The sequence below is a fragment of the Emys orbicularis genome, chromosome 2 (genome assembly GCF_028017835.1).
Source record: "Emys orbicularis isolate rEmyOrb1 chromosome 2, rEmyOrb1.hap1, whole genome shotgun sequence".
In the NCBI taxonomy this organism is placed as follows: Eukaryota; Metazoa; Chordata; order Testudines; family Emydidae; genus Emys; species Emys orbicularis.
The window spans coordinates 232,415,217-232,442,960 of record NC_088684.1 but is presented as its reverse complement, the minus strand read 5'-3'; the positions used below and the strand labels follow the sequence as shown (position 1 = coordinate 232,442,960).

Genomic DNA, 27,744 nt, shown 5'->3' with positions numbered 1-27,744 from the left:
TTATTGTCATATGTCTGAAATGAAAAAAGATGTGATACTGGTATTGTCTTATAAAGGAGTGATGAATGGAATAGCTTTTAGTTGCGTAAGGATAACTTAAGTACTGTGTAAGATGTGCATGCGTTGTGTTGTGTATGATCATAGTCTGGTGGTTTGCTTCATTTTGTCAGTATAGATGATTGTGTCCAGTCAGAGTACTCTCATGCTTGTGGGTCGAGTATGGATAGGGAATGTGAGGAAAGAATTTAGCCATGCCTATTGCCTATACTGTTTTCTTTGAGCTTTCGGGAGGGCAACACATCTTAATTTTATAGATGAGGCACAGAGAAGTTAAATGACTTACTTAGGCCTGGTCTACACTAGGAGTTTATGTCGAATTTAGTGCCGTTGCATCGAATTAACCCTGCACCCGTCCACACCACGAAGCTATTTAGTTCGACATAGAGCTCTCTTAAATTCGACTTCTGTACTCCTCGAAAACGAGAGGAGTAGCGCTAAATTCGAAATGGCAATATCGAATTAGGCTAGGTGTGGATGGAAATCGACGGTAATAGCTCCGGGAGCTATCCCACAGTGCACCACTCTGTTGACGCTCTGGACAGCACTTCGAGCTCGGATGCTCTGACCAGCCACACAGGAAAAGCCCCGGGAAAATTTGAATTCCTTTTCCTGTCTGGGCAGTTTGAATCTCATTTTCTGTTTGCACAGCGTGGAGAGCTCAGCAGCACTGGCAACGATGCAGAGCTTTCCAGCAGAGATGGCCGTGCAATCTAATAGAGGGCCCCAGCATGGACTGATCGGGAAGTCTTGGATCTCATCGCTGTGTGGGGCGATGAGTCCGTGCTTTCAGAGCTGCGCTCCAAAAGAAGGAATGCAAAGATCTACGAGAAGATCTCTAAAGCCATGGCAGAGAGAGGATACAGCCGGGATGCAACGCAGTGCCGCGTGAAAATCAAGGAGCTGAGACAAGGCTACCAAAAAACCAAAGAGGCAAACCGACGCTCCGGATCCCAGCCCCACACATCCCGTTTCTACGAGGCACTGCATTCCATCCTAGGTGCGGCCGCCACCACTACCCCACCAGTGACCGTGGACTCTGAGGATGGGATATTGTCCACGGCCGGTTCCTCGTCGGAAATGTTAGCGGACGGGGAAGATGAGGAAGGAGCACCACACAGTGCAGCAGATCCAAGACTAGGAGTCAACTGTGACGTTGTGCAGTCTATATGGTTTTATAAAAATATGATAAGTGAATATAATGTAATTGGGATATGCTTCATGCATCATTACAAAGTTTATAATCTACTGAGTGTGATCATCCTATTTGTATAAATGTACCACTCTTGTATCTAAAACTAGAAATATAAAATATAACTCTGAGGGCCTATTGTAATTTATGCAAAGTGTGGGCCATTAATGGTGGTTTGGAATCTTGATGACTCCCATTAACCAGGATCATTGTCTGCAGATGGCTGTGTTTTATCTGCGAGTCTTCCTGTATGTGTGTGCGCGCTGGCAAGTGGGTAATGAAGTCTTACAGTGACATGTGATCATGTCACCTGAACTGGAATCCATCTTTAACCTGGTGCTTTTCCAGTGGGGGGTGCAAACCCAGAGGAACAAAGGGTTCCCGCCTTATGCAAAAGATATATAAGGTGTATATAAGAACAAAAAGGAGAGAGGAGCCATCATGAAGAATCCCCTAGCTACCACCTGAGCTGGGACAAGAGCTGTACCAGGGGAAAGAATTGTGCCCAGGCCTGGAAGGTATCCAGTCTGAGGAAAAAACTTACTGAAGCATCTCTGAGGGTGAGATTATCTGTATTCAGTTTGGTTAGACATAGATTTGCGCATTTTATTTTATTTTGCTTGGTGACTTACTTTGTTCTGTCTGTTACTACTTGGAACCACTTAAATCCTACTTTCTGTATTTAATAAAATCACTTTACTTATTAATTAACTCGGAGTATGTATTAATACCTGGGGGAGCAAACAACTGTGCATATCTCTCTATCAATGTTACAGAGGGCGAACAATTTATGAGTTTACCCTGCATAAGCTTTATACAGGGTAAAACGGGTTTATTTGGGTTTAGACCCCATTGGGAGTTGGGCATCTGAGTGCTAAAGACAAGCACACTTCTGTGAGCTGTTTTCAGGTAAACCTGCAGCTCTGGGGCAAGTAATTAAACATTTCCTGGCTCTTCCTCTTTTATTTAAATTGATAGGTCACGTCTCTTGTGTGCATAACTTTAATAAATTCAGAGTTACTCTATACCTTGTAATCTTTTCATGGTTGGATGTGGCTGTTGTAATGTCCATATTGGATCATGACTAAGATTTTGTCTCTGATACTTTTATTAAAAGTCACGGACAGGATGTGGCAATAAACAATGAAATCATGGAAATGTGCACACAGTAATGCAGTTTTCACTACATCAGTACAGGAGCTTTTGAATTGCTATCAAACCTTCTATAATTTTGACTACAGACATGATTAATTGTTAGAGTGTAAAATGGTCATTCACTAACAGCTTTCCACGATTCTGAAACAGCAAGGTTGTCATCTTTGAGCATCTGTCATCTTGCAAGATATCTTTGTAAGACTAAAATGATCTCTCTGTCTGCACTGTTAACCGGCAATGATAAACACCTCAGAGCTATTGCTGATGTGGAAAGCGATCTTTCCAAATGCCACAATGTCAAGGCACTTCATTTCAGAAACTGCACTGCTGTAGCTAAAAACCATGGGTTTTGCCAAGTCATTGTCTTCAAACAAGGGAATAGACTCAGATACATTTAGTGATGCAAGGTCAAGAAGTTTGGCCTGATTGGGATCAAACACTTGGCAGGGGTTTAAAAAAAAAAAAAAAAACACAACAAAAAACAAAAAAAACCCACCACCACAACACAGTGGGTTGACAAAACCATTAAGAACCAGTCATATAGGCTTCAGTTTTAATGCTGTTTTCGCAAAGGGTTTTCTTAGCTAACAGGTTGTCAGTTGTGCCACTGAAGTACTTTTCCCAACTGGCAAGATTAGTCAAATCATTTGCCACCTTATGCAGTCCAATTTCTGATTTTTCATAAGCAGTGAGAGTTGCCATTATTCTTGGTGCAAGCGCTTCAACTGCTGCTTTTATTTCGGTTGATTTTGTTAGTGACCACATCTTAAACAGATGAACTACAGCTTCACTCCCATTCCTCAAAAAAAAAAACCCACATAATCCTGCAGTTGCCTGATATGAAAATGGACAGCTTCAAATCAGCTGTTCCACCATGTGATTACTGGGGAAGGGGAATTGCAGGCACTTTCCCTTTTTCCTGCAATGATTGATTGAACCATGCTTTGCGGGCAAGGCAGGCAGGGAATGCATGTTTTACAGCAATGACAAGTTCATTTACTTTTCCAAATGTTTTTCTCCAGGTATCGCCCACTAAGTTGAGATAATGTGCAGTGCATCTTATGTGCATGCACTGCATTCAGAAAAAAACGCTTTGAGGCTTCATTCCCAGGTTCTGTTCATGTATGCAGCATTGTCATGACAAAAGCAGTGACTTTATCAAAAGGAATTCTGTATTTCTGAACTGACTGCCCTAGCCCTGCCGCCCAGGGCTGAAGTTGCAAAGGTCACAAAAAATCATGAAATCTGTGACCAACTCGTAGCCTTAATCATGCCAAATAAGTTTTGTATGTTAGCAAACGATGGATTTTGACTCTCCCATGCTCCTGACAGTTTTGACAAAAATTAACTGATCCACCTGAAATTTCTCTTGTACCCTCTTCAACTAGAGAATTTTTTTTGGAAGGGTTTTTTTGTTTGTTTGTTTTTTTCTTCAAAGTGGAATATAAAAGGACATCAGGCAACTTCAAGGATTTCCTGACTTATTACTATTTTTTTTCAAAGTGAAGTATTTCACTATTTGAAAAAAATTGTGGTGTTGGTGGGGGGGAGAGGGAGGAACATATAAATTCTGATTCATTTTATATCTTTTGGCTACAGTGAGAGCTAGTGATTCTAGGTGTAAATGGTGGATGGTAGATTTTGAAGTTAATCAGTTGGGTTTATAAAGGAAAGCTAGTTGTATCCTTAACTGTGGGGAAATTAGTCTCTCCATAAGATCTAACTTCTGAGAAAAAGAATAGCGCATCACTTTCTTTCTATGACAAAAACTACTTTTGGGAACAGATGACACTAAATGGTATAGATCTGAGCTTTGATGTCATTGGGACTACTGAAACAACAAGGAGTCTCATGGCACCTTAAAGACTAACAGATTTATTAGGGCATGAGCTTTCATGGGTTAAAAACCCACTTCTTCAGATGCATGGAGTGAAAATTACAGATACAGGCATAAATATACTGGCACATGAAGAGAAGGGAGTTACCTTACAAGTTGAGAACCAAGGCCAAATCAGTCAGGGTGGATGTGGTCCTTTCCCAATAATTGATAAGGAGGTGCCAGTACCAAGAGAGGGGAAAATTGCTTTTGTAGTGAGCCAGCCACTCCCAGTCCCTATTCAAGCCCAAATTAATGGTGTTAAGTTTGCAAATGAATTGTAGCTCTGCAGTTCCTCTTTGAAGTCTGTTTTTGAAGTTTTTTGTTGTTGAAGGATGGCTACTTTTAAATCTGTTATTGAATGTCCAGGTAGATTGAAGTGTTCTCCTACTGGCTTTTGTATGTTACCATTCCTGATGTCTGATTTGTGTCCATTTATTCTTTTACGTAGAGACTGTCCGGTTTGGCCAGTGTACATGGCAGAGGGTCATTGTTGGCACACGATGGCATACATCACATTAGTAGATGTGCAGGTGAATGAGCCCCTGGTAGTGTGGTTGGGCCCTCTGATGGTATTGCTAGAGTAGATATGCGGACAGAGTAGGCAACGGGGTTTGTTACAGGGATTGGTTCCTGGGTTTATGTTTCTGGGGTGTGGTGTGTAGTTGCTAGTGAGAATTTGCTTCAGGTTGGGGGGCCTGTCTGTAAGCGAGGACTGGCCTGTCTCCCAAGGTCAGTGAGGGATCGTTTTCCAGGATAGGTTGTAGTTTGTTGATGATGTGCTGGAGAGGTTTTAGCTGGGGGCTGTACGTGATGGCTAGTGATGTTCTGTTATTTTCCTTGTTGGGCCTGTCCTGTAGTAGGTGACTTCTGGTACCTGTCTCACTCTGTCAGTCTGTTTCCTCACTTCCCCAGGTGGGTATTGTAGTTTTAAGAATGCTTGATGAAGGGATAGCAGGGGCATAAGTCTGAGGGAGACTTGACCTAATAAATCTGTTAGTCTTTAAGGTGCAACTGGACTCCTCGTTGTTTTTGTGGATACAGACTAACACGGCTGCCCTTCTGATAATTGGGACTACTGGTGTCTGTAAAAGTTTCAGGATCAACCGATTAATTGTGAAAGTGTTGTTTGGTTCCCCCCCCCCCCCTTCAACCCCCCTTCCCCCAAATCCAAGTGAATAAGGGGGGAAATAATTGTAAGGAATTGCTGTTTTTGTTGTTTGCATTTCTTTTAATTGGAACTGGGACTTACTGTATATTGGTCTCAGAGGAAAAAGTGATATCTGTATATGTTGTACTTTCACTAAACTGAGTTCCAGTTCAGTTCTCACACAAGAGCTATATTTATGGTCTTATTGGCGCTCTGTACCATCTGTTTCATGTGCTACTGCTTTAAAAATAAAAGTCCAATGGTGGTGGTCTGAATTTAATAGTAATCTTTTTTTAGGGTAATCCTTGTATGTTACATGTCAAAATGCTGAAAGAGCCATTTACTGCTTACGGCAAACTTTGAAAAGAATTATTTTAAAAATTCTACCTTGGTCTTGCTTCATATTAGCTCATTTTTTAAACAATACTCGAATGAAAACTGGTTAGTCCTGCCTTTGACTTCAGAAATGTCAAGAACTTGTGTAAGTGTTTGTAGGATCATATCTTAATAATCAGTCAATTATTGTTCTATAAAAATGAAGGAAAAATAGACTGTATGATGTAGTTGAATTGTTTCTAAATATGATTTGTCATGGATAGTGAAAAGTCAATTGAGAGAAATAATTAAGGTGTAGCTATAGAACAAAATATTTGAATCTGTTGCTTCCCTCCAAAGCCATGATTTCGTGTTGCCTGGATAACACTACAACACACACTAATGCAATGAATGGAGACTAGTTTATCAATCTCAATGACCTATCTCATAGAACTGGAAGGGACCCCGAAAGGTCATCGAGTCCAGCCCCCGCCTTCACTAGCAGGACCAAGTACTGATTTTGCCCCAGATCCCTAAGTGGCCCCCTCAAGGATTGAACTCACAACCCTGGGTGTAGCAGGCCAGTGCTCAAAGCACTGAGCTATCCCTCCCTCTTGACTGCTCACTGAGGAATCAGTTTCTGAATTTCAAAGTTGACATTGTTCTCCAGTTAAGACCAAGATTAAAAAAAAACCTAGTCAGTCTTAAAAAGCGAAGGCCTTAATTTAGTATCTGCTTGTGGAAGGGCAACTAGTTATTTAATGTAGTAGTCTGTATGTGTGAGTGAAAAGTAGCTTCTGCAAAATAGGTTAGTTAGGGAAACTCAACAGTATGTTTTCATAAAATGTAACTTTTCTAAATTTTAAAATCACAGTAGAATTTGACACTTCACCTTTAGAAATGTTGTCCTTGGTCTGTATTTTAATACAGGAATTGTAAAGAATACTTTCAGTGGGTAAAGCTTGGTTGTGTTGTAGGTTTTCTTCAGGGTGTATTTGAAGAAATCAAAGAAATGAAAGAATAAGTATAGCATATGTTTGGAACCACCATTTCTCACTGAAATTAATTCAGATTTCAAAAATGAAAGCTTTGACTCAAAGCCTTAAAGACTAAGCATCTAATTGAGACTTAACTGTTTTGAAGAAAAATATGTGAACACTTCTGGCAGAGGAGGATACAATGAAATGTATTAGCTCTTCCTACAAATGAATTGTGAGGTTCTCAAGTGTCTGTTCCCAGAACTTCAAGAAAAATAGGTTTGAAAACCCACAAAAGCAAAAATTCATTTGTTTGCTAAATGGTCAGTATTTAGGTATTATGGGTTTTCATAGAATAATGTAAAAATATCATGCCTGTGCAACGTTATTGGGAATTTCATGTTTGACTTATTCCAAAAGCATTTTATAGTGATGTTACTTTTTTCCCAGGACAGTATATTTCAGACATACCTTTGTAAGGTACCAGTTTGGAGATGTCATGGAAGCCTTTTTCTTTTAGCTAAGATTAGGGTCAAGAACTAGTTGGTTTCATTTTGGTGCTTGAGAGAATTTTTCCAATTTGTTGCTGAACTGTCAAAGATCAGTTATGCTTCTGTTTTATCAAAGTTGCTTGCTAATCACTATAACTTCTGCCAGAAGGATTGTACACTTAGCAGTATTTCTTTGTAGCTATTCCTCCTCCTAGTATTGGAGTGTGTGATGGGTTGGATCACAGAAACCCCCTAGGGGCTGCCAACTGATGTGCCAGGACTACTTATGCCCCTGCTATCCCTGCCAGATTAGGACTCTAGCATCCTGTCTTGTTGAGCCAGACACGCCAGTCTGCTCCAACGCAGACCCAGGATCTGAACAACGTCCCTTAACAGCTATAGGCTTAAACTGAAAGCAGCTTAAGAAGTGTTCCTGTCTTTAACACTCAGATGCCCAACTCCCAATGGAGTCAATGTTCCAGTACAGTGTTAGTCTTAAAGTCAACACCTGCATATTCTGCAATGATTGGCAAAGGATTTGAAATCCATTGTTTTGGGACTGCGTCAGTCTTGTATCCCAATCAATTCCTGCTTTTTCAATAGAGAAGATAGCACTCCTAACCCTCCAAAAGCTTATTTCTACTTGCATTGTGACAGAAATATGTAGTCAATATTGGCATAGGTTGTCTCCTTATCTAAGTAGTAAAAATGTCTCTTTATTTTTGTATTTATTGATGTGTCTTTATCAAATTGCAATGTAATGTATAGTAAAAACTGTCTGGTGTTTAATTTATTATATAAAACTCTTATTGCATTAGGTAACAGCTTAATAAAATCCATACTAAAAATTTGACATACTTTAAGTATTCCTAATTTGTAAACATTAGTCCATATCTTTTTTTCTGTATGGTGAAACTCAAGTATGCGGGTTACAGTGTGTTGTAAAGATCAGACCATGCTGTCTTAACATATTACTCTACTTAGGTTTTTCTCTTTTGGTTGTTTTCTTTAGGTTGGTTGGAGTACTGCTCGAGACTATTATACATTTCTGTGGTCACCTATGCCAGAAAATTATGTGGAAGGATCAACTGTTAACTGTGTGCTGTCTTTTCAAGGTGAGCAAATACATACTTGGTAAATCAGCATCTGTCTGGATTTGATATTGTATTGCCAATTTTTGCAGTTTAAAAACAGCAATTATATTAATTTAACTGTACGTTTATTGAAATTTTAAATGTGCTATGAGTGTATAGTGTCTCCAAGTTTAACAAAGAGAACTTGGACTTAAGAATGGTATTTTCCATGTCTGTTTCTTTTTCACGTTTTTTTTTTTTCTTACTTGTCACATTTTACTAATTTTTATGAGATGTTTGAGACTCTGTGTGACAGTGTACCCCATAAGGCTTTATGGGGAGGGGGTGCTTATAAATGTATGTATGACATAACTGGAATATGTTTTGTGCTGCCTGTGCCAGGTAACATATCTCCGTAAAGGTTATGGTCTACTATATCTATTCATCCTATTTGTACATATATATATATCATTTTCTACTTGAGGTTAAGAATATGGGCTGTATGCTTGCTTGGTTTCTAAGTAAGCTTCGGGAGGCATTTGGTCAGCTTCGTTAGGAAGGAATTCGCCAGGTTAAGTACCTAATCAGGAAACACTTGGGGAACAATGCATCTTGGAATGCTCCAATCCACATAAGAAGTCTTCCTGGAGACATGCAAGATACCATGTGGACAATGGCTTCAGCCTGTAAAGACTGAGTCGTGCAGGGACATGTGACTTGTCCAGGTGACTCCAGAACTCCATCTTGGAGCTGGACTTTGCATAGGAGGGAGGAGGGGGGTCTCCTCCCACAAGAGAGAGTCTATTTAAGCCTGGGGGAGACCCCTCCATCTTGTCTTCAGCTGGCTAAAGAAGGAGCCTCTCCACCCCCCCAGGATACTTGAAAGAAACTGAAACAAAAGACAGACTACAGGGGTTGTGAGAGATTGCTGGACCCAGGCTAAAGGGAGAGTAGCCTGTAAAAGGGAGCATTCTGGAACTGGTGAGGAACTTATCTGTATTTAGTTTGATTAGGCATAGATTTGCGCATTTTATTTTATTTTGCTTGTGACTTACTTTGTTCTGTCTGTTACTACTTTGAACCACTTAAATCCTACTGTCTGTATTTAATAAAATCACTTTTTATTTAGTAATTTACTCAGAGTATGTATTAATACCTGGGGGAGCAAACAACTGTGCATATCTCTCTATCAGTGTTATAGAGGGCGAACAATTTATGAGTTTGCCCTGCATAAACTTTATGCAGGGTAAAACGGATTTATCTGGGTTTAGACCCCATTGGGAGTTGGGCATCTGAGTGCTAAAGACAAGCACACTCCTGTGAGCTGGTTTCGGGTAAACTTGCAGCTTTGGGACTAGTAATCCAGACCCTGAGTCTTTGTTAGAGCAGACTGGAGTGTCTGGCTCAGCAAGACAGGGTGCTGGAATCCTGAGCTGGCAGGAAAAACAGAAGCAGGGGTAGTCTTTGCACATTGGGTGGCAGCTCCCAAGGGGGTTTCTGTGATCCAACCCGTCACAGTGGCGTAGTCGGCAGGATCTGTGCACAGCTGATTGCTTTGAGATACTGGTAGTGATTTTAAGTGAGTTTTAAGTGTGGTGGCTGGAGAACAGACAAAGTGGTTACTGGTTTGTTATTTTCTGTTTGCTTATTTCGGGAAAGGGAAGTAGGGACAGAAAAGGAAGCAAAATAAGTAAGACGGAAGATCAGAAGAAACTAGAACTGCACAGGGTACAAATTGCCCAGAAAAGCTGAACGCTGGGCACTGTGAAAGTCTTGGTTAACTAAGAATCCCCTGAGCTAAGTGCATCTCAGTTTCAGTGAACTGCAGAGGGGTTGTGGCCCAGCCCAAGAAAGCAGGGCAATGAGTACTAGTGATCTCAGTTTCAGTGAACTGCAGAGGGATGGTAGCCCAGCACAAGGAAGCAGGACAATGAGTACTAGTGACGCCGCTAATAAACTAAAGCTGGCCAGGCTGGTAGCAAAAGAGAAAGAAAATGAACATAAGAGACAGTTGGAACTAAGACAATTAGAAATTAGTGCCAGGGAGGCAGAACATGCAAGGGAAGAGGCTGCCCACAAGAGAGCTATGGAGGCGGAGGCAGCGAGGGCAGCAGCGAGAGCGGAGGCAGAACATGCAAGGGAAGAGGCTGCCCACAAGAGAGCTATGGAGGCAGAGGCAGCGAGGGAGCGAGCGAGGGCGGAGGCAGAGGCAGCGGCCCACGAGAGGGCTATGGAGGCCCAGAGGGAGGCCCAGAAACATGAACTGACTGTTATGGAGTCGAGGAGACAAAACCCTCCCCCTGCTGGCTCCACTTCCCCAAAAATCCACAAATGGGAGCGACTATGTCCACAGTATGACGAGTCCAGCGATATCGCCAAATATTTCATCACCTTTGAAAGACTCTGCACCCTCCATGCCATCCCTGAAGATCAGAAGATAACCACATTGATAGCAAAATTGTCTGGCAGAGCTCTGGACATATTCAATAAGATGCCCATTGATGATGCTTCAAACTATGGTAAATTTAAGGAACTGGTTTTGAAACAGTTTCAGGTTACACCTGAAACCTACAGGGTTAAATTCAGGAGGCTTAAGAGGGGATCTGGATTAAGTAATGTGGCTTATGCCAATGAAATGAGAGATTTGGTAGATAAATGGGTGCGGGGGAGAGGCATTACCAGCTTTAAAGGGATGTGTGATCTGGTTACTCAGGAACACTTCCTGAATATGTGCAGTGATGAGGTAAAACAGTATTTGTGGGACAAAAAGGTAAATGCAGTGGGTGAATTAGCTGAGTATGCTGACTCTTATGAGCAAGCACAAGCTGCAATCAAACATAAACCACTGGCGGAGGGGTATAGGGTTGTGGGAAAGCAGAATCACCGTTTTACCCCTGGGTCTGGGAAAAAGGAGGCTGGGCGGTCACCTCCCCATTCCCCTGGTACTCGTCCCAAATTTCCTGTGCAAGGAGAGGAGCCCAAGAGGTGCTATCATTGTAAGTCCACTGAGCACCTGAAAAATAAGTGTCCCTTGCTAAGTGGAAACAGGCAACAAGTAACACATGAAGCTGTGGCTCCTCAGAGCCAGGCTGTGGCCTCTTTCCACACAGGATTTGTAAAGCTTGCTTCCACACAACCAAGCAATGAACATATGCATGCTGTTAAATTAAATGGTCAAATGCTTCTTGGATTAAGGGACACGGGTGCTGAGATTTCTGTGGTCAGGAGGAACCTGATCCGGGAAAAGGATTTGTTGCCAGGTAAAATGGCAGAATTAGAGCTGGTAGGGGGTTACAAAGTTCTTGCACCTTTAGCTAAAGTACACATGCAAACTCAGGATTTGCAGGCTGAGCTGACTGTTGCAACGGTGGCACACAATTTTGCACCGTTTCTACTGGGAAATGATTTCTTTAGTGTGGCAAAATCTGTCCCAGGGTTGGTTAGCAGTGAGAAGGAATCTTGTGCTAAAAGCCCCAGAGGGGGGGGTGAAGTCACACGAACTGCTGGGGGAATAGGAGAGTGTCTCTTAAATTCCTCTGCAGCAGTAAAGGATGCAGCTTCGGGGGCAGGGCTGGTTGTAGCCAGTTCCTATAGCCCCGGGGCTCAAGGGCAGTTCCAGAGGGAGGAGCTGGATAGAGCTAGCTCCTGTCCCGTAATCATCTCCCCGGGGGAGGGGGATGTACCACCTTGTAGCAAGGGGGCCACCACAGCTGCTGACTGCCAGAAAGTTGCAGGTCAGCAGGGGGCCGGGCCTGCCCTGGGGTGCACAGAGGCGTGTGTCCCAAAGGCGAAAGTTGGGGTCCTGGGGACCGCTGCGGTGGGAACAGGCCCCAAGGACTCGGTAGCTGGGTGCCAGCCCAACCCGAGTGAAAGGGGGGGAATTTTGCTGGCCAGTAAGAGGTCTGTCATAGCTGGTAGCTGTAAGTCCACAGCTGGGGCAGGATCACCTTCCCTTTTGGGGAACACAAAAGTGTCGGACCCAGAGGGGAGCCCAAAGAGGGAAGCCCAAATGAAAGGTCAGGGGGGGCCAGAGAGTCCACCCACCTTTTGTAGGGAGGGGCTTTCCCAGAAGGGGGGTAAAAAGTCTGCATTCAAAAGGCCAGCCCCCTCTCCTGTGAATCAGGTTTTAAGGGAAACCTGGGGGTCAGGTCTCCGGGATGAGGGGGTCCATCCAGCTGACCCATTAAAAATAAAAAGTGGGGTGCCCAAAGGGGTCCAGAGCACCCCAGGGAAAGATGTTGTTCTTGCTACACTTGCAAGAGATAAAACTCTCTCTCCAAGACAGGAGGGGGGAAATCTCTGCATGGGAGGAACTTCACAAGGGAGTGGGGCCCAGCCCAGAGAAACTCCAGAGGGAGGGGCCGAGGGCAAGCATGGTCGTAGTGCACCCTTTCCTGGCCAAAGACCCAAGCACATGCCCGAACTAGAAGTCTTCCCCAAAGAGGCAGAAGAATCTGCATCAGAGTGTCTACCAGAGGGCACAGAGAACTGGGAAAATGCAATAGGGGCTAAACAAGTCAAATTGAGTGAACAAAGCCTGTCCACCGTAGATTTGCTGTTAACCTTGTGTCTTTTGCTAATTCACCTATGGGATAAAATAAAAGAGTTCACACTAGTGGTAAACCCTTTAAAAACATGGAACATACCTAATTTGTGGAAAAAGCTGTTATACATGCTGGGAATGGTAACAAAACAGCCCTACCAGCACGTTACTTTACAGCCCATACCTGTAAAAAGCAGCAAAAGCATAACAGGCCCATGCTGCTGTGTAGAAGGGGAAACTGAGGCACACCGCCTCATGGCATTGGTGGCTAAATGCCAAGATACCCCCACTTTAACGGATATTGCTGCCTGCATTCTGTTAGCAATACTACATCCCTACCTGTCTGCAAGCATCTGGGGACCAGGAACCCCAAAACGGGCTAGAACCCCTAGGAGTGACATCATATGGTTTCAAGGTACTAAAAGGAAGTGTGACCAAAAACAAACAGAAATTTTACAGGTACTGCCTCCGCCATGGACAGTGTCCAAGTCTCTGGCAGTAAGTTCAGGGGGAGGGTGTGACAGTGTACCCCATAAGGCTTTATGGGGAGGGGGTGCTTATAAATGTATGTATGACATAACTGGAATATGTTTTGTGCTGCCTGTGCCAGGTAACATATCTCCGTAAAGGTTATGGTCTACTATATCTATTCATCCTATTTGTACATATATATATATCATTTTCTACTTGAGGTTAAGAATATGGGCTGTATGCTTGCTTGGGGTATGTCTACACTACAGGATTAATTCGAATTTATATAATTCGAATTTAGGAAACCGATTTTGTAAATTCGAATGTATTCGGCCACACTAGGCACCATTAATTCGGTGGTGTGCGTCCAAGCTACCATAGTAGCATCGATTTCCAGAGCGTTGCATTGTGGGTAGCTTTTACATAGCTATCCCATAGTTCCCGCAGTCTCCACCCCCCTTGGAATTCTGGGTTGAGACACCAGTGCATGATGGGGCAAAAAACATTGTCGCAGGTAGTTCTGGGTACAGCCTCCCCCTCCCTCCCTGAAAGCAACGGCAGACAACCATTTCGCGCCTTTTTTCCTGAGTGAACTCTGCAGACTCCATTCTGCATCAAGCATGGATCCCGTTGTGCTCCAGAACGCAGTCTTGAACATTATAAACACCTCGCGCTTTCTCGTGGAGTTTATGCTTACACAGGACCAGAAAAAAGAGGCGAGGAGGAGGAGAAGGCGGCGATTGCAGCGCAGCGACCAGCGTGATGAGGACATGGACACGGACACAGAATTCTCTGAGACCGCGGGCCCCGGTGCTTTGGAGATTATGATGTTAATGGGCCAGGTTATAGGCTTTGAACGCCGATTCTGGGCCCGGGAAACAAGCACAGACTGGTGGGACCGCATAGTGTTGCAGGTGTGGGACGATTCCCAGTGGCTGAGAAACTTTCGCATGCGTAAGGGCACTTTCATGGAACTTTGTGACTTGCTTTCCCCTGCCCTGAAGCGCCAGAATACCAAGATGAGAGCAGCCCTCACAGTTGAGAAGCGAGTGGCGATAGCCCTGTGGAAGCTTGCAACGCCAGACAGCTACCGGTCAGTCGGGAATCAATTTGGAGTGGGCAAATCTACTGTGGGGGCTGCTGTGATGCAAGTAGCCAAAGCAATCACGGAGGTGCTGCTACGAAAGGTAGTGACTCTGGGAAATGTGCAGGTCATAGTGGATGGCTTTGCTGCAATGGGATTCCCTAACTGTGGTGGGGCAATAGATGGAACCCATATTCCTATCTTGGCACCGGAGCACCAGGGTACCCAGTACATAAACCGCAAGGGGTACTTCTCAATGGTGCTGCAAGCACTTGTGGATCACAAGGGACGTTTCACCAACATCCATGTGGGCTGGCCGGGAAGGGTTCATGACGCTCGCGTCTTCAGGAACACCAATCTGTTTAAACGGCTGCAGCAAGGGACTTACTTTCCGGACCAGAAAATAACCGTGGGGGATGTTGAAATGCCAATTGTTATTCTTGGGGACCCAGCCTACCCCTTAATGCCATGGCTCATGAAGCCATACACAGGCAGCCTGGACAGGAGTCAGGAGTTGTTCAACTACAGGCTGAGCAAGTGCAGAATGGTGGTAGAATGTGCATTTGGCCGTTTAAAAGGTCGCTGGCGATCCTTATTGACTCGCTCAGACCTCAGCCAAACCAATATCCCCATTGTTATTACTGCTTGCTGTGTGCTTCACAATCTCTGTGAGAGCAAGGGGGAGACCTTTATGGCAGGGTGGGAGGCTGAGGCAAATCGCCTGGCTGCTGATTACTCGCAGCCAGACACCAGGGCGATTAGAAGAGCACACGATGAAGCGCTGCGCATTAGGGAAGCTTTGAAAACCAGTTTCATGACTGGCCAGGCTACAGTGTGAAATTTATGTTTGTTTATCCTTCCTGAAAACCCGCCCCCTTTATTGACTCATTCTCTGTAAGGAACCCACCCTCCCCCTTCCCCCAGCTTGCTTTCAAAGGAAATAAAGTCACCATTGTTTAAAAATCATTTATTCTTTATGAATTGATTATAAAAAGAGGGAGAGAACCTGAGTGGGGTTTGGGAGGAGGATCAGCGGGAAGGAAAAGCCCAGTAAAAAAAGGTTAAAAAAATGGCAGCCTTTTGCTTGGGCTGTCCACTGGGGTGGAATGGGAGGGTGTACGGAGCCTCCCCCCCCGTGTTCTTACACGTCTGGGTGTGGAGGCTATGGAACATGGTGAGGAGGTAGGGGGGTTATACAGGGGCTGTAGCGGCACTCGGTTCTCCAGCAGCCGTTCCTGAAGCTCCACCAGACGCCGGAGCATGTCTGTTTGCTCACGCAGCAGCCCCAGCGTTGCTTCCCGACTCCTCTGATCTTCCTGCCGCCACCTCTCATCTCGAGCGTCTCTCCTCTCCTCACGTTGGTCCCTTCTGTCCTCACGTTGGTCCCTCATGTCCTCACGTTGGTCCCTCCTGTCCTCACGGTCACTGGCTTCTTTCCTATACTTGCAAACCGTCTCCTTCCACTCATTCAGATGAGCTCTTTCATTCCTGGTGGATTGCATGATTTCGGAAAACATCTCTTCTCTCGTTTTTTTTTTACGACGCCTTATCTGGGATAGCCTTCGGGAAGGAGGAGGGAGGCTTGAAACATTTGCACCTGCTGGAGGGAGTGAAAAAAGGAGAGAATTTTTTTAAAAGATACATTTTTCAGAACAATGCTTATACTCTTTCACGGTGTATACTATTCACATTACATAGCACATGTGATTTCTGTGCAAGGTCGCATTTTGCCTCTTAATATTGAGTGCCTGTGGCTTTGCTGCTAGAGATCACAGACGCAGGTCGGGGCAACAGAATTCACCTTGCATGCTGCCATGGTAAGCCACTGTCTTTAGGCTTCTGCGCCCTGCTTTCCCACATACCAAGCAAAGCCCGTTGTGCTGCAGTTTTCCTGTTAGCTTGTTTTCTGCTGCTGAAGGTTAACACCCCCCCCCCATCCAATTCTCTGGGATGAGTGCTTTATCCCTCCCCCCACCGCGTGGCTGGTATCAGGGAAGATCCCTGCAGGAACCAAACTAACACCCCCCCCCCCACCCGCCATGAATTCTCTGGGATGAGTGCTTTATCCCTCCCCCCACCGCGTGGCTGGTATCAGGGAAGATCCCTGCAGGAACCAAACTAACACCCCCCCCCCCCACCCGCCATGAATTCTCTGGGATGAGTGCTTTATCCCTCCCCCCACCGCGTGGCTGGTATCAGGGAAGATCCCTGCAGGAACCAAACTAACACCCCCCCCCCCACCCGCCATGAATTCTCTGGGATGAGTGCTTTATCCCTCCCCCCACCGCGTGGCTGGTATCAGGGAAGATCCCTGCAGGAACCAAACTAACACCCCCCCCCCCCCCACCCGCCATGAATTCTCTGGGATGAGTGCTTTATCCCTCCCCCCACCGCGTGGCTGGTATCAGGGAAGATCCCTGCAGGAACCAAACTAACACCCCCCCCCCCACCCGCCATGAATTCTCTGGGATGAGTGCTTTATCCCTCCCCCCACCGCGTGGCTGGTATCAGGGAAGATCCCTGCAGGAACCAAACTAACACCCCCCCCCCCACCCGCCATGAATTCTCTGGGATGAGTGCTTTATCCCTCCCCCCACCGCCTGGCTGGTATCAGGGAAGATCCCTGCAGGAACCAAACTAACACCCCCCCCCCCCCACCCGCCATGAATTCTCTGGGATGAGTGCTTTATCCCTCCCCCCACCGCCTGGCTGGTATCAGGGAAGATCCCTGCTAGCAAAACGCGAAAAGCTCTGGGCCAATCCTCCCCCCCCCCCCCTTGCACTTGGCTAAATGCAGGGAAGGATTTCTTTTCAGCCACAGGCAAACAGCCCAGTAGGAACGGCCACCTCAGTCCCCTTAATTAAATTCCCTTATTTCAACCAGGTTACCCTAAGCGATATCACTCTCCTGAGGATTACACAGCAAGATAAAGAACGGATGTTGCTTGAATGCCAGCAAACACCGGGACCATATGCTGCCAGGCTCTGTCAGGCAATGATACCAGATTACTTGCTACTAGCATGGCGTGGTCAAGTGTCCTACCATGGAGGACGGAATAAGGCTGCACTGCCCAGAAACCTTGTGGCAAGGCTTTTGGAGTACCTCCAGGAGAGCTTCATGGAGATGTCCCTGGAGGATTTCCGCTCCATCCCCAGACATGTTAACAGACTTTTCCAGTAGCTGTACTGGCTGCGAATGCATCCCAAGTGCTCAGGGCAAATTAATCATTAAAAATGCTTGCTTTTAAACCATGTTTTATATTTTAAAAGGTAAACTCACCTGAGGTCCCTTCCATGGGGTCATGGTCTTGGGTGCTGGCTTGGGAGGCTTGGGAGGGTACTTCAGTCAGGGTGAGAAACAGTTCCTGGCTGTTGGGGAGAACGGAGAGCTGGGTGCTCTCTGCCAGCTCGTCCTCCTCCTCCTCCTCTTCCCCTTCCGCGGAATCATCAGGTGTCCCTGATGAGATTATCCCCAGCTCGGAATCCACAGTCAGAGGTGGGGTAGTGGTGGCGGCCCCCCCTAGAAATGCATTTAGCTCAGCGTAGAAGCGGCATGTCCGCGGCTCTGACCCGGAGCGACCGTTTGCCTCCTTTGCTTTTTGATAGGCTTGTCTGAGCTCCTTGACTTTCACGCGGCACTGATCTGTGTCCCTATTGTGGCCTCTCTCCATCATGCCCTTGGAAATTTTTTCATAAGTTTTGGCATTTCGTCTTTTCGAACGCAGTTCAGCTAGCACTGAATCCTCTCCCCATATAGAGATCAAATCCAGTACCTCCTGTACGGTCCATGCTGGTGCTCTTTTTCGATTATCAGCCTGCATGGTTACCTGTGCTGATGAGCTCTCTGTGGTCACCTGTGCTCTCCACGCTGTGCAAACAGGAAATGAAATTCAAATGTTCCCGGGGCTTTTCCTGTCCACCTGGCCAGTGCATGCGAGTTCAGATTGCTGGCCAGAGCGGTCACAATGGTGCACTGTGGGATAGCTCCTGGAGGCCAATAACATCGAATTGCGGCCACACTAACGCTAATTCGAATTGACAAATTCGATTTTGGCGCTACTCCGCTCGTCGGGGTGGAGTACAGAAATCGAATTAAAGGGCCCTTTAATTCGAATTAAATGGCTTCGTTGTGTGGACGGTTCCAGAGTTAATTCGAATTAAAGCCACTAAATCCGAATTAAAGGTGTAGTGTAGACCAGGCCTTGGTTTCTAAGTAAGCTTCGGGAGGCATTTGGTCAGCTTCGTTAGGAAGGAATTCGCCAGGTTAAGTACCTAATCAGGAAACACTTGGGGAACAATGCATCTTGGAATGCTCCAATCCACATAAGAAGTCTTCCTGGAGACATGCAAGATACCATGTGGACAATGGCTTCAGCCTGTAAAGACTGAGTCGTGCAGGGACATGTGACTTGTCCAGGTGACTCCAGAACTCCATCTTGGAGCTGGACTTTGCATAGGAGGGAGGAGGGGGGTCTCCTCCCACAAGAGAGAGTCTATTTAAGCCTGGGGGAGACCCCTCCATCTTGTCTTCAGCTGGCTAAAGAAGGAGCCTCTCCACCCCCCCAGGATACTTGAAAGAAACTGAAACAAAAGACAGACTACAGGGGTTGTGAGAGATTGCTGGACCCAGGCTAAAGGGAGAGTAGCCTGTAAAAGGGAGCATTCTGGAACTGGTGAGGAACTTATCTGTATTTAGTTTGATTAGGCATAGATTTGCGCATTTTATTTTATTTTGCTTGTGACTTACTTTGTTCTGTCTGTTACTACTTTGAACCACTTAAATCCTACTGTCTGTATTTAATAAAATCACTTTTTATTTAGTAATTTACTCAGAGTATGTATTAATACCTGGGGGAGCAAACAACTGTGCATATCTCTCTATCAGTGTTATAGAGGGCGAACAATTTATGAGTTTGCCCTGCATAAACTTTATGCAGGGTAAAACGGATTTATCTGGGTTTAGACCCCATTGGGAGTTGGGCATCTGAGTGCTAAAGACAAGCACACTCCTGTGAGCTGGTTTCGGGTAAACTTGCAGCTTTGGGACTAGTAATCCAGACCCTGAGTCTTTGTTAGAGCAGACTGGAGTGTCTGGCTCAGCAAGACAGGGTGCTGGAATCCTGAGCTGGCAGGAAAAACAGAAGCAGGGGTAGTCTTTGCACATTGGGTGGCAGCTCCCAAGGGGGTTTCTGTGATCCAACCCGTCACACTCTGCAAAAGGGAAGACTATCTGTTTCTATACTTCAAGCTTCAGGGAAATTATAATAGTGAATTTGTGATTTCACATTTTACATAGCAACAGATTGTTGATAAATGACTGATCACAGGAGAACCATGTTGCCTGGAAGGTGTAGTCAAACACATTTTTTTCAATAAAGAGAAAAAGGAATACAGAAAATTACGTGTTCAATCATTTGGGTTTTTTTAATACCATTAAATATTGTAGCAGGTTGGTGGTGGTCCTCCCCCACCCTCCTCTGGGTCTGTGGGAGGCCACACCCCCTCATTATGTCTCTGTGTCTCCCACTGTTGGGGAATTAGCGTGGCAATACACAAGCCTGGGGCTCTGGCCTGCAGTCAGGACAGAGTAGCAAACACAGTTAGGGGCCCAAGGCCTTAGTCAGGGTGGGGCAACAAGTCCTTAGGACTTAGGGTGGGGTAGAGCACCCAAACAGAATCTAGGGCTGGGGTGGCAGGGGGGATGCAGGCCCACCCAGCTCTACAACATCCCAACCCAGGGCCCCAGCAGTGGCAGAGTGGTTCACCACTGGGTCAGTGGGGATCCACCCACAACACGCTGACCTTGTGCCAGGCTAGCTCTTAACCAGACTCTTGTCTAGTTTCTCTGGGCTACTTCCTATCTCCCCCTCGGGGTCTACCTGGATCCGTAGGAGGTCCTTTGGGTTGTCAGGGTAGAAGGCCAGTAGCAGTTCTGGCAGCTCCTCCATGGCTTGGTCAGCGGGTAGCTCTGACAGCTTTGCCAGTCAGTGCCACAGGGGGTCTGTGGCAGTCTCCCGGGAGGAGGCGTCTGGCTCCTTCAGTGGCTGTAGCCCAACTGAGCTTCCAGACCCACCATTTATACTTCCTGTCCCGCCCACTGACTTCCGGTGGAAAGGGTGAGCATGGCCTGGCTCCACCCACCAGGGCTCAGCGAGTGGTCCCTTCTCCTCTGGGTCTGAGTGGGAGGCCACTCTTCCTCACTACAAACATTCTTTTGAAAAATTGCTCTGATGTTGAAGCCTCCTCGTTAAATTGAGAATGATGTTCGGGTTAAGAGACAATAGAGTGATGGAAATGAAATTCTTCTTTTCAAATTTTCATTTTTTTCCCTTTCATTTAAGATTTTCTGTCCAATTCCAGGTTCTAGTTACTTGCATTTGCACATCGCTAGCTTTGTGGGGGTTTTTTGGTCTACCACCAACTACTAGCAGCATTTATGTCTAATGCCTAAACTGAAGGTTCTACAAATAGTCCAAACAGTTAGGAAGTTTTGTTTTAAAATCTGAGATAGTGTGGAGTGCTTAAGGAAAAATACATCACATTCTAGACCTTAGAATCTAGAGCTACTGATGTCTCGCTTCTGAGGCTGAATTATTAGATTTTTATTCTTTATGTGTTATCAGTCACCCAAAAGCATGCTAAAACCCTTGCACATATAGCAGGACAGATCCCTGCTCTAAAGCACTTTCATGTAGACAGAATACAGATAGGGGAATGCAGCAGAAAACAAGGTTTTTGACTGGCCTTGGTTGATTAATTAGCTTGTTGGTTCCATGATATCTATTGTAATTTAGCATTTTTTATCTATATGTTATATTTCCAAGAGGTAATTTGAAATGGTTGGAGAAACATGGATGAATGAATTTTGGAAACATATCCCTCTTTAATAAATTTTGAAACATCTTGTTTAGAATGTTTTGAAATACTTTTGAGTTCTGACATCTCTTTATATCAGTGAAATTTCCTGAAATAAATTTTTTTAGATTTCAACAATCAAATATATGTTTTCAATTTGTTTACATAATCATGTAGACTTGTTCTATGTGGCCATGGGGTTTTTTAGAGGAACAGAAATGAAAGGAAGAGAATGGTAAGAACTCCATTTTGGTATCAAAATGTAAACCCTGTGATTTTCTTTAGAAAATTCCCCAAAACCCCACCTTCCATGCTTTTTTAGGAGTTCTGAGTAGTAAACTAAGGTGTTTCTCCCCCGCCCCTTATTATTTGTGGCCTCCTCACGTGTTGTTCTGATCCCTGTTTTCCCAATCACGTTGCACTGCTTGATGTGCTGGTGGTCAAATTATGTTCTCTAAACTAATAGCAGAACACACAGGACTGGTGTAGCATGGCTGAGAGTGGTAATGTGGCATGACCTATTTCTTTGTGGCCTGTACGGTGATAAAGATTACAAGATACCACATAACATTCTAAAAGGTTGTTGATATTGTAAGAACAGAATGCATAACTATTTCTGTTTTTTTTTTTTACTGTTAAAGGATGTATACACAAATTGGGCTAGTAAGTTATTGAAAGGCAGTTAGCTCCAGATCCTCAAAGGTATTTAGAGTCCTAATTTCCACTGAAATCAATGGAAGTTAGGAGCCTAAATCTCTTTGAGGGACTGGGCCTTGGTTCACTTTGCTGCTGTTTTAATCTGTGCACATTTGTTTTGTATACTTTTGTAATTCTTAACTGAGGACTGCAGTGTCTGCAGAAACTATGTAATTGTGAAATCACCACTTTTATTTTTGCTGTTTAAAAACAAACAAACCAACCCCCTTTTCCAACTTTGAAGGAAAGCGCTTTCTTTTCACTAACCTGAAATGGCAGCTGCACTAATTGGGACTAACAATCTCTTGATTTAATGTAATGTTGTCATTTTTACAGCACTCCTTTTTAGCCACAGTCAGCTTCACTCAGCTTCCTACAAACAGGACAGTCATGTAATGTTCAGTATCCAATACTGGTGGCTGATAATCTGTGACCAGAGTCCTTCATATGGCTATTCATTTTTTTCTTTCTTTAAAGTGACTGATCTGCACTCCAATGTAGCTGTAAATGGCTACAGCATAGGCTCCCTCTCTTCCCCTAAACAAACTTGCCAGTATTGTCCTGAAGTGGCCACATTTAATGGTGAGAGAAGAGTTTGGTCCAAAGTCCAGTCCGTCTTCCATTTCAGTCTGTCAAAAAGTCGTATGCAGAGTTGTAGCCGTGTTGGTCCCAGGATATTATTGAGACAAGGTGGATGAGGTAATATCTTTTATAGGACCAACTTCTGTTGGTGAGAGAGACAAGATTCAGGTCCTGAAGAAGAGCTCTGTGTAAGCTCGAAAGCTTGTCTCTCTCACCAACAGAAGTTGGTCCAATAAAGATATTACCTCACCCACCTTATCTATCAAAAAGTTGTCATTTTGTCCTAATATTTTACCCAGTTGCCAAGGAAGATTTCTGTAAAGTGAAAGGAACTAAATAGTGATCACCAATTGCTTTTACAGAATCCCAAACTGCCATTGGATGGAAATGACTGTGGAGTTGGGTAGGATTCAAACTGCCAGTGACTTAAAAGTAAAAGGATCCATATCCATTACCAGTCCATAGGGTGATCCAATCCCCTGATGAGCAGTGAAACTTCAAATAAAATTTCATCTGCTATATTCCCTTGTTTAAAGTCCATCATTCTTATAAAGCCTGCCAGATTTTAACCTCTCTAGCATTCAAGCTATTTCCCAGTTACACATTGGAAAATGTTTAAAATCTGATGAAATGAGCTCATTAAAATTTACAGGAGTTTAATTAGCCAAGATTATTGAATGGGAAAGAATCTTGTGCAGCATGCTTTAGGATATTTTAGATTTAGCAATTAGGTGTTTTGGAAAAACTGCACTGTTGAGATTCTGTTCTCTCCAATGCCTGGTCAATGTTGGGGAAATTTTCCAAAATATTCTAACTGGTTTTAAAAGTGGTTTGGGTAAACCAGTTTTAAAACGTGCTGGAGTCACAGTGTATGCTCTGGTGGCCAGAATCATTTTTACTGCAGTTCCAACTGATTTTAACGGTCGGTCACTAAATTAGTTTTAAAACTATTTAGAAATTTGGAATAATGTACCCAGCATAGACCAGGTCCCAAAGCATAGGACTCTTCTGCATTTGATAGTAAGGTGATATTCCCTGAGTCATAGCAAATCTCAGAATTATTTATGTAAAAAAGAAAAACATTTTTAGTGAGAAATGGTCCCTGTAAATTTTCTTTGTTCTGTGTGGGCTACAAACTCCACTGAGCACTACAATATTTTATCCTTGTCCTTTTTGTCCTTTGTCTCCCCCCCCCCATTTTTTTTTTAAAAGCGATCTACTGTATTGCATTTAAAAGGGTAAAGTGACATTTCTGTAATACATATACATATGGGATACACAGAATACATATCAGTGGTTTGAGTACCTATTAACTTTCAAGACTTTTAGAGTTGAAACCCACCCAAAGTTATAAACCCAGGAAGGCAGGAGCCCCTAGCTTTCCTTTCAGGAGCCCCCCTGCCATTTCCTCCCAGAAGCCCCAGCTCCTCCCCATTCTGTTCATTACTCCTCCATGCTGGCTCAAGGGTTTTCTTGGGGAGAGATTTTAGGATCTTCCCTTCTCTGCCCCATTGCCAGCTGTACTCCTCTCCTGCTCCCAGGATCCAAGGCAGGGAGTTGACGTCGAAGCCTGGAGCACCACTGCCCCAGCAGCACAGCTCCCCATCCGTCCCTCTGCACTGCAGAGCCAGGCTGCTGGGGGCTCATTTCAACACCACAAGCCCTTAGATACTGCTGTCAGCAGCAAGGGCCAGTCTCTCTGCAGCCAGCTCCATGTGCCCCAGGACTAGGGTGACCAGATGTCCCGATTTTATAGGGACAGTCCTGATTTTTGGGTCTTTTTCTTATATAGGCTTCTATTACCTCCCACCCCCTGTCCCGATTTTTCACATTTGCTGTCTGGTCACCCTACCCAGGACGGGACTATGAACAGCCTTCCTGCCCCTCCACCCTACCTAAATGGTGCCCCTGAACTCTGCCTCCCCCATCCCTCCTGGCTTGAGGCTTTCTGTGGTACTAAGAGAAGCTGCTATGGGCTCTGGCAGGCAGAGTGGGACCTGGGTGCTGGCCGCACTCCCTTCAGAGCCCCTGACTCCTGCACCCCACTCCTTACTGCTTCTCCCTGCTGGCTCAAGGCTTGTGGATGGTGCCGAGTGGAGTTTTCATGGGTTCTGAAAGGATGAGGGCCTAGGTGCCAGCCATGTGAAATGTGCAGTGGATACCACGTTACTGTATGGCCATGCGTGCGCACAGCTTAAAAGAACAGGATTAGTAAGAGCCCTGCAAATCCATAGATATTCGCTTTATATCTGCGGATGCTGATATCCATCAACCATTTTTGTGGATTGTGGATGGATGCGGATCCAAATTTTGTATCCGCACAGGGCTCTAATGATTAGTGAGTATTGTGAGATCAGCAGGTGACTTGAAGCATGAGATTTTAGGAACATCAGACATAAACTGCAAGGGACCTGTCATCCCTAGGGCTACCGAGTCCTGTCCCCGTCACCACAGGCAACCCTTTCATTCAATCCCACTCATAAATTTGTTAAGTTGTTTGTCCTGACAACTCCTATTGGGAGACTTCCAGAATCTCACTCCTCTGATAGTTAGAAACCTTCTTCTAGTTTCCAGCCTGAATTTATTCATGGCTAAGGCTAAGATTTTTGTCATGGGTATTTTAGTAAAAGTTAGGTCACAGGCAATAAAGAAAAATTCATGGAAGCCTGTGACCTGCCCCTGACTTTAACTACAAATATCCATGATAAAATAGGAAGGGACTGGGCAGCTCTGGGATGGCTGGGAGCTCTGAGGCCTCCCGTGGCAGGCCAGGGGCTGCAGGGGTACCTGTGCAGCTGCAGGGGTACCTGTGCAGCAGCAGGGAGCTGCTGGGGTCCCCCTGCCCCACGGTGGCAGCTGGGGAGCTGTGGGGGTCCCCCCGCCTGTGCCTGGGAGCTGTGGGTTACCCCTGCTGCCCATGGTGGCTCAGATCCTGGGGGGCCCGCTGCCTCAGGCGGTGGGGGTACCTCACAGCTCCCTGCCACTTTGGGAGGCAGCAGGACCCTGCAGCTCCTAGCCGCCAGGGCTGAAGTTACGGAGGTCTTTAGAAGTCATGGATTCTGTGACTTCCACGACCTCTGTGACAAAACCATAGCCTTATTCATGGCCAGTTTATATCCATTTGTTTTTGTGCCAACATTGTCCTTTAGCTTAAATAGTTCTTCCTCCCTCCTTGTTGTTTATGCCTCTGATGATTTATAGAGAGAAATGAAATCCCCTCTAAGTTTTCATTTTGCTAGGCTAAACAAGTCAAGCTCTCCTCTCATAAGAGTGGCTCTCCATTCCCCCGATCATGCCAGGAGCTGTTCTCTGCACCTGTCATTCAGAAGTAGTTATGTTGTATAAGGAGAGCTAAAAGGGAAGTGGTGAGAGCTTCAAGGTTATTTTTATGCCTATTAAGGAACGAACAATAGATTAGAGAGAAGGAGAATGGGTTGAGACATTGAGGAGCATGATTAGTGGGTGGCATCACTGGATATTGAAGAGAGGGGAGTGAGTTGTACACTGTTGTAGGTAGCTCGGTTTCCTAGATTCTAGAAGTTTTTGGAAGCTGGGCAGGCCATCTGATAACAGGATTCTGTATAAAACTGGATACCCTGTCTTACTGTTTCAGTCTTATCAGTGTTGAATTCACTAGATGGTGGTTGCTTGTTTTAACTAGTAAATGCAAAAGCTCCTGATCAGGTCTGCAAATAAGTGATTGTCTGCCAAACTCCAGGGAATGGATTTACCTAACTCAACATGCCTGAAGTTGTAGGAAGAAGTAGGAAACAAATGAGTACATAGAAGTAATCAAAACAGAATTCTTCTGAAGTAAACTATGAACATTATTACAGGTTATTTACAAAAGTCCAGACAAATCTGTTTTTGATTCCTCAGGCTTTGAATAAAGTTAAATCTTTTAAGTCCCTGATCCAAGTCTTTTGGCAGCTCCTCAGTGTTATATTCATTCAAGCAGGAGCAGTCTTTGTCCTTGGCACTTAAAAATAGCAAAAATCAATAGTGAATATATCATAAAACACTTTAAACACAAAGACTTGAATGTGGTAAAGTTGCAGCCTTCTTTTGTCCTAGCATTGCCTTCGGTGTATAACAAAATGAGCAATTTAAATAAATGACCAGGGCACTTCAACCTGAATGTGTCTTTAGACAGATTTAAAGTAAAATTTGTGTGATTGTCGCTCTCTCCCTCACCCTTTGTATGTTGATTGACTTCTTAGTTTATAAACTCTGCCACAGAGGCCGTATCTACTAATATGTGTATACAGTGCCTAGCAGATAGGCCTAAGCCCTGATCAGAACCCCTATCAGCCCTTCTATAATATAAATATATTTTATTAATATTGTTACAAAATTTAATAACAAGAAAAATAGTGTTGTTTTGGGGCAGCTGCAGAAATTGGCTTGTTAAAGTAGTTTAATCTTTGCAGTTCTATGATAAAGTATAAACATCACAGAATAAGGTTTCTTTCTGTCTTGATGGTCTCTAATGTTGTATGTATTGATCACGTGGCCGTCAAAAAATGAGATTTCACAGAAACTTGGATCTAAATTTCTGGTCACCTTTGCAGTTCAGGAAGGAAGTGTTCGTTGTGACATCACTCATTGATGGAGTTTTGTTTAAGCCAGCTCTCAATCAGCAGTACTTCTCATCTCTATAAAGTACTTTTCTTGTACTGCCTTTACTTGCTTGTCATTGGGAAAGATTTATATAATGGGCATATATGGAATGTGTGTCATCAAATTTAAAATTCAGTAATATAAAAGGACAATTTAGTAATACATTACAAGATGTAAATTACAGTGTAAAATTCACTGCTGGTGTATTGAGAAGCATTAGATCTTAAACCAGTAGCAGTAGTAGGGACAAACGACCTAACTAGTTTTAAGATGGAGTTTGATACATTTATGAATAGGATAATGAAACTGGTTTACTTGCCATAGCAGGGGATTGGATTTGATGATTTAGGAGGTGCAATGTCCTCTATTCATCCTTGTGCCTCAAGATTCTGGGTGTGAAATATCATAGTGGTGCAAGAGCACCACTGTATTTAAGGTTGCATCATGACATCTGTTTTAAAAGACTGACCTTTCTAAGTCCTCTAAAATCAATATGCTTAGTTGAGTTTCTTTGAAATTTGATGTGCCTCAGGAGAGTGTAGGATAGGGTTAATCACCCAAATTTGGAGTAATTTGAGCCAGGAATTCCAGAGACATAAGCCCAGAA

General features: G+C 44.5%; 1 protein-coding gene across 2 annotated transcripts in view; it reads left to right on the top strand.

Moving 5' to 3' along the window:
• Positions 1–27,744, top strand: part of TAX1BP1 (Tax1 binding protein 1) — a 125,581-nt gene that overhangs the window by 19,611 nt on the left and 78,226 nt on the right. For both annotated transcript variants that reach the window (XM_065397972.1, XM_065397970.1), the window contains exon 3: positions 8,226–8,328. In XM_065397972.1, the coding sequence (XP_065254044.1) occupies positions 8,226–8,328 (103 nt within the window). The remainder of the gene's footprint in view (positions 1–8,225; positions 8,329–27,744) is intronic.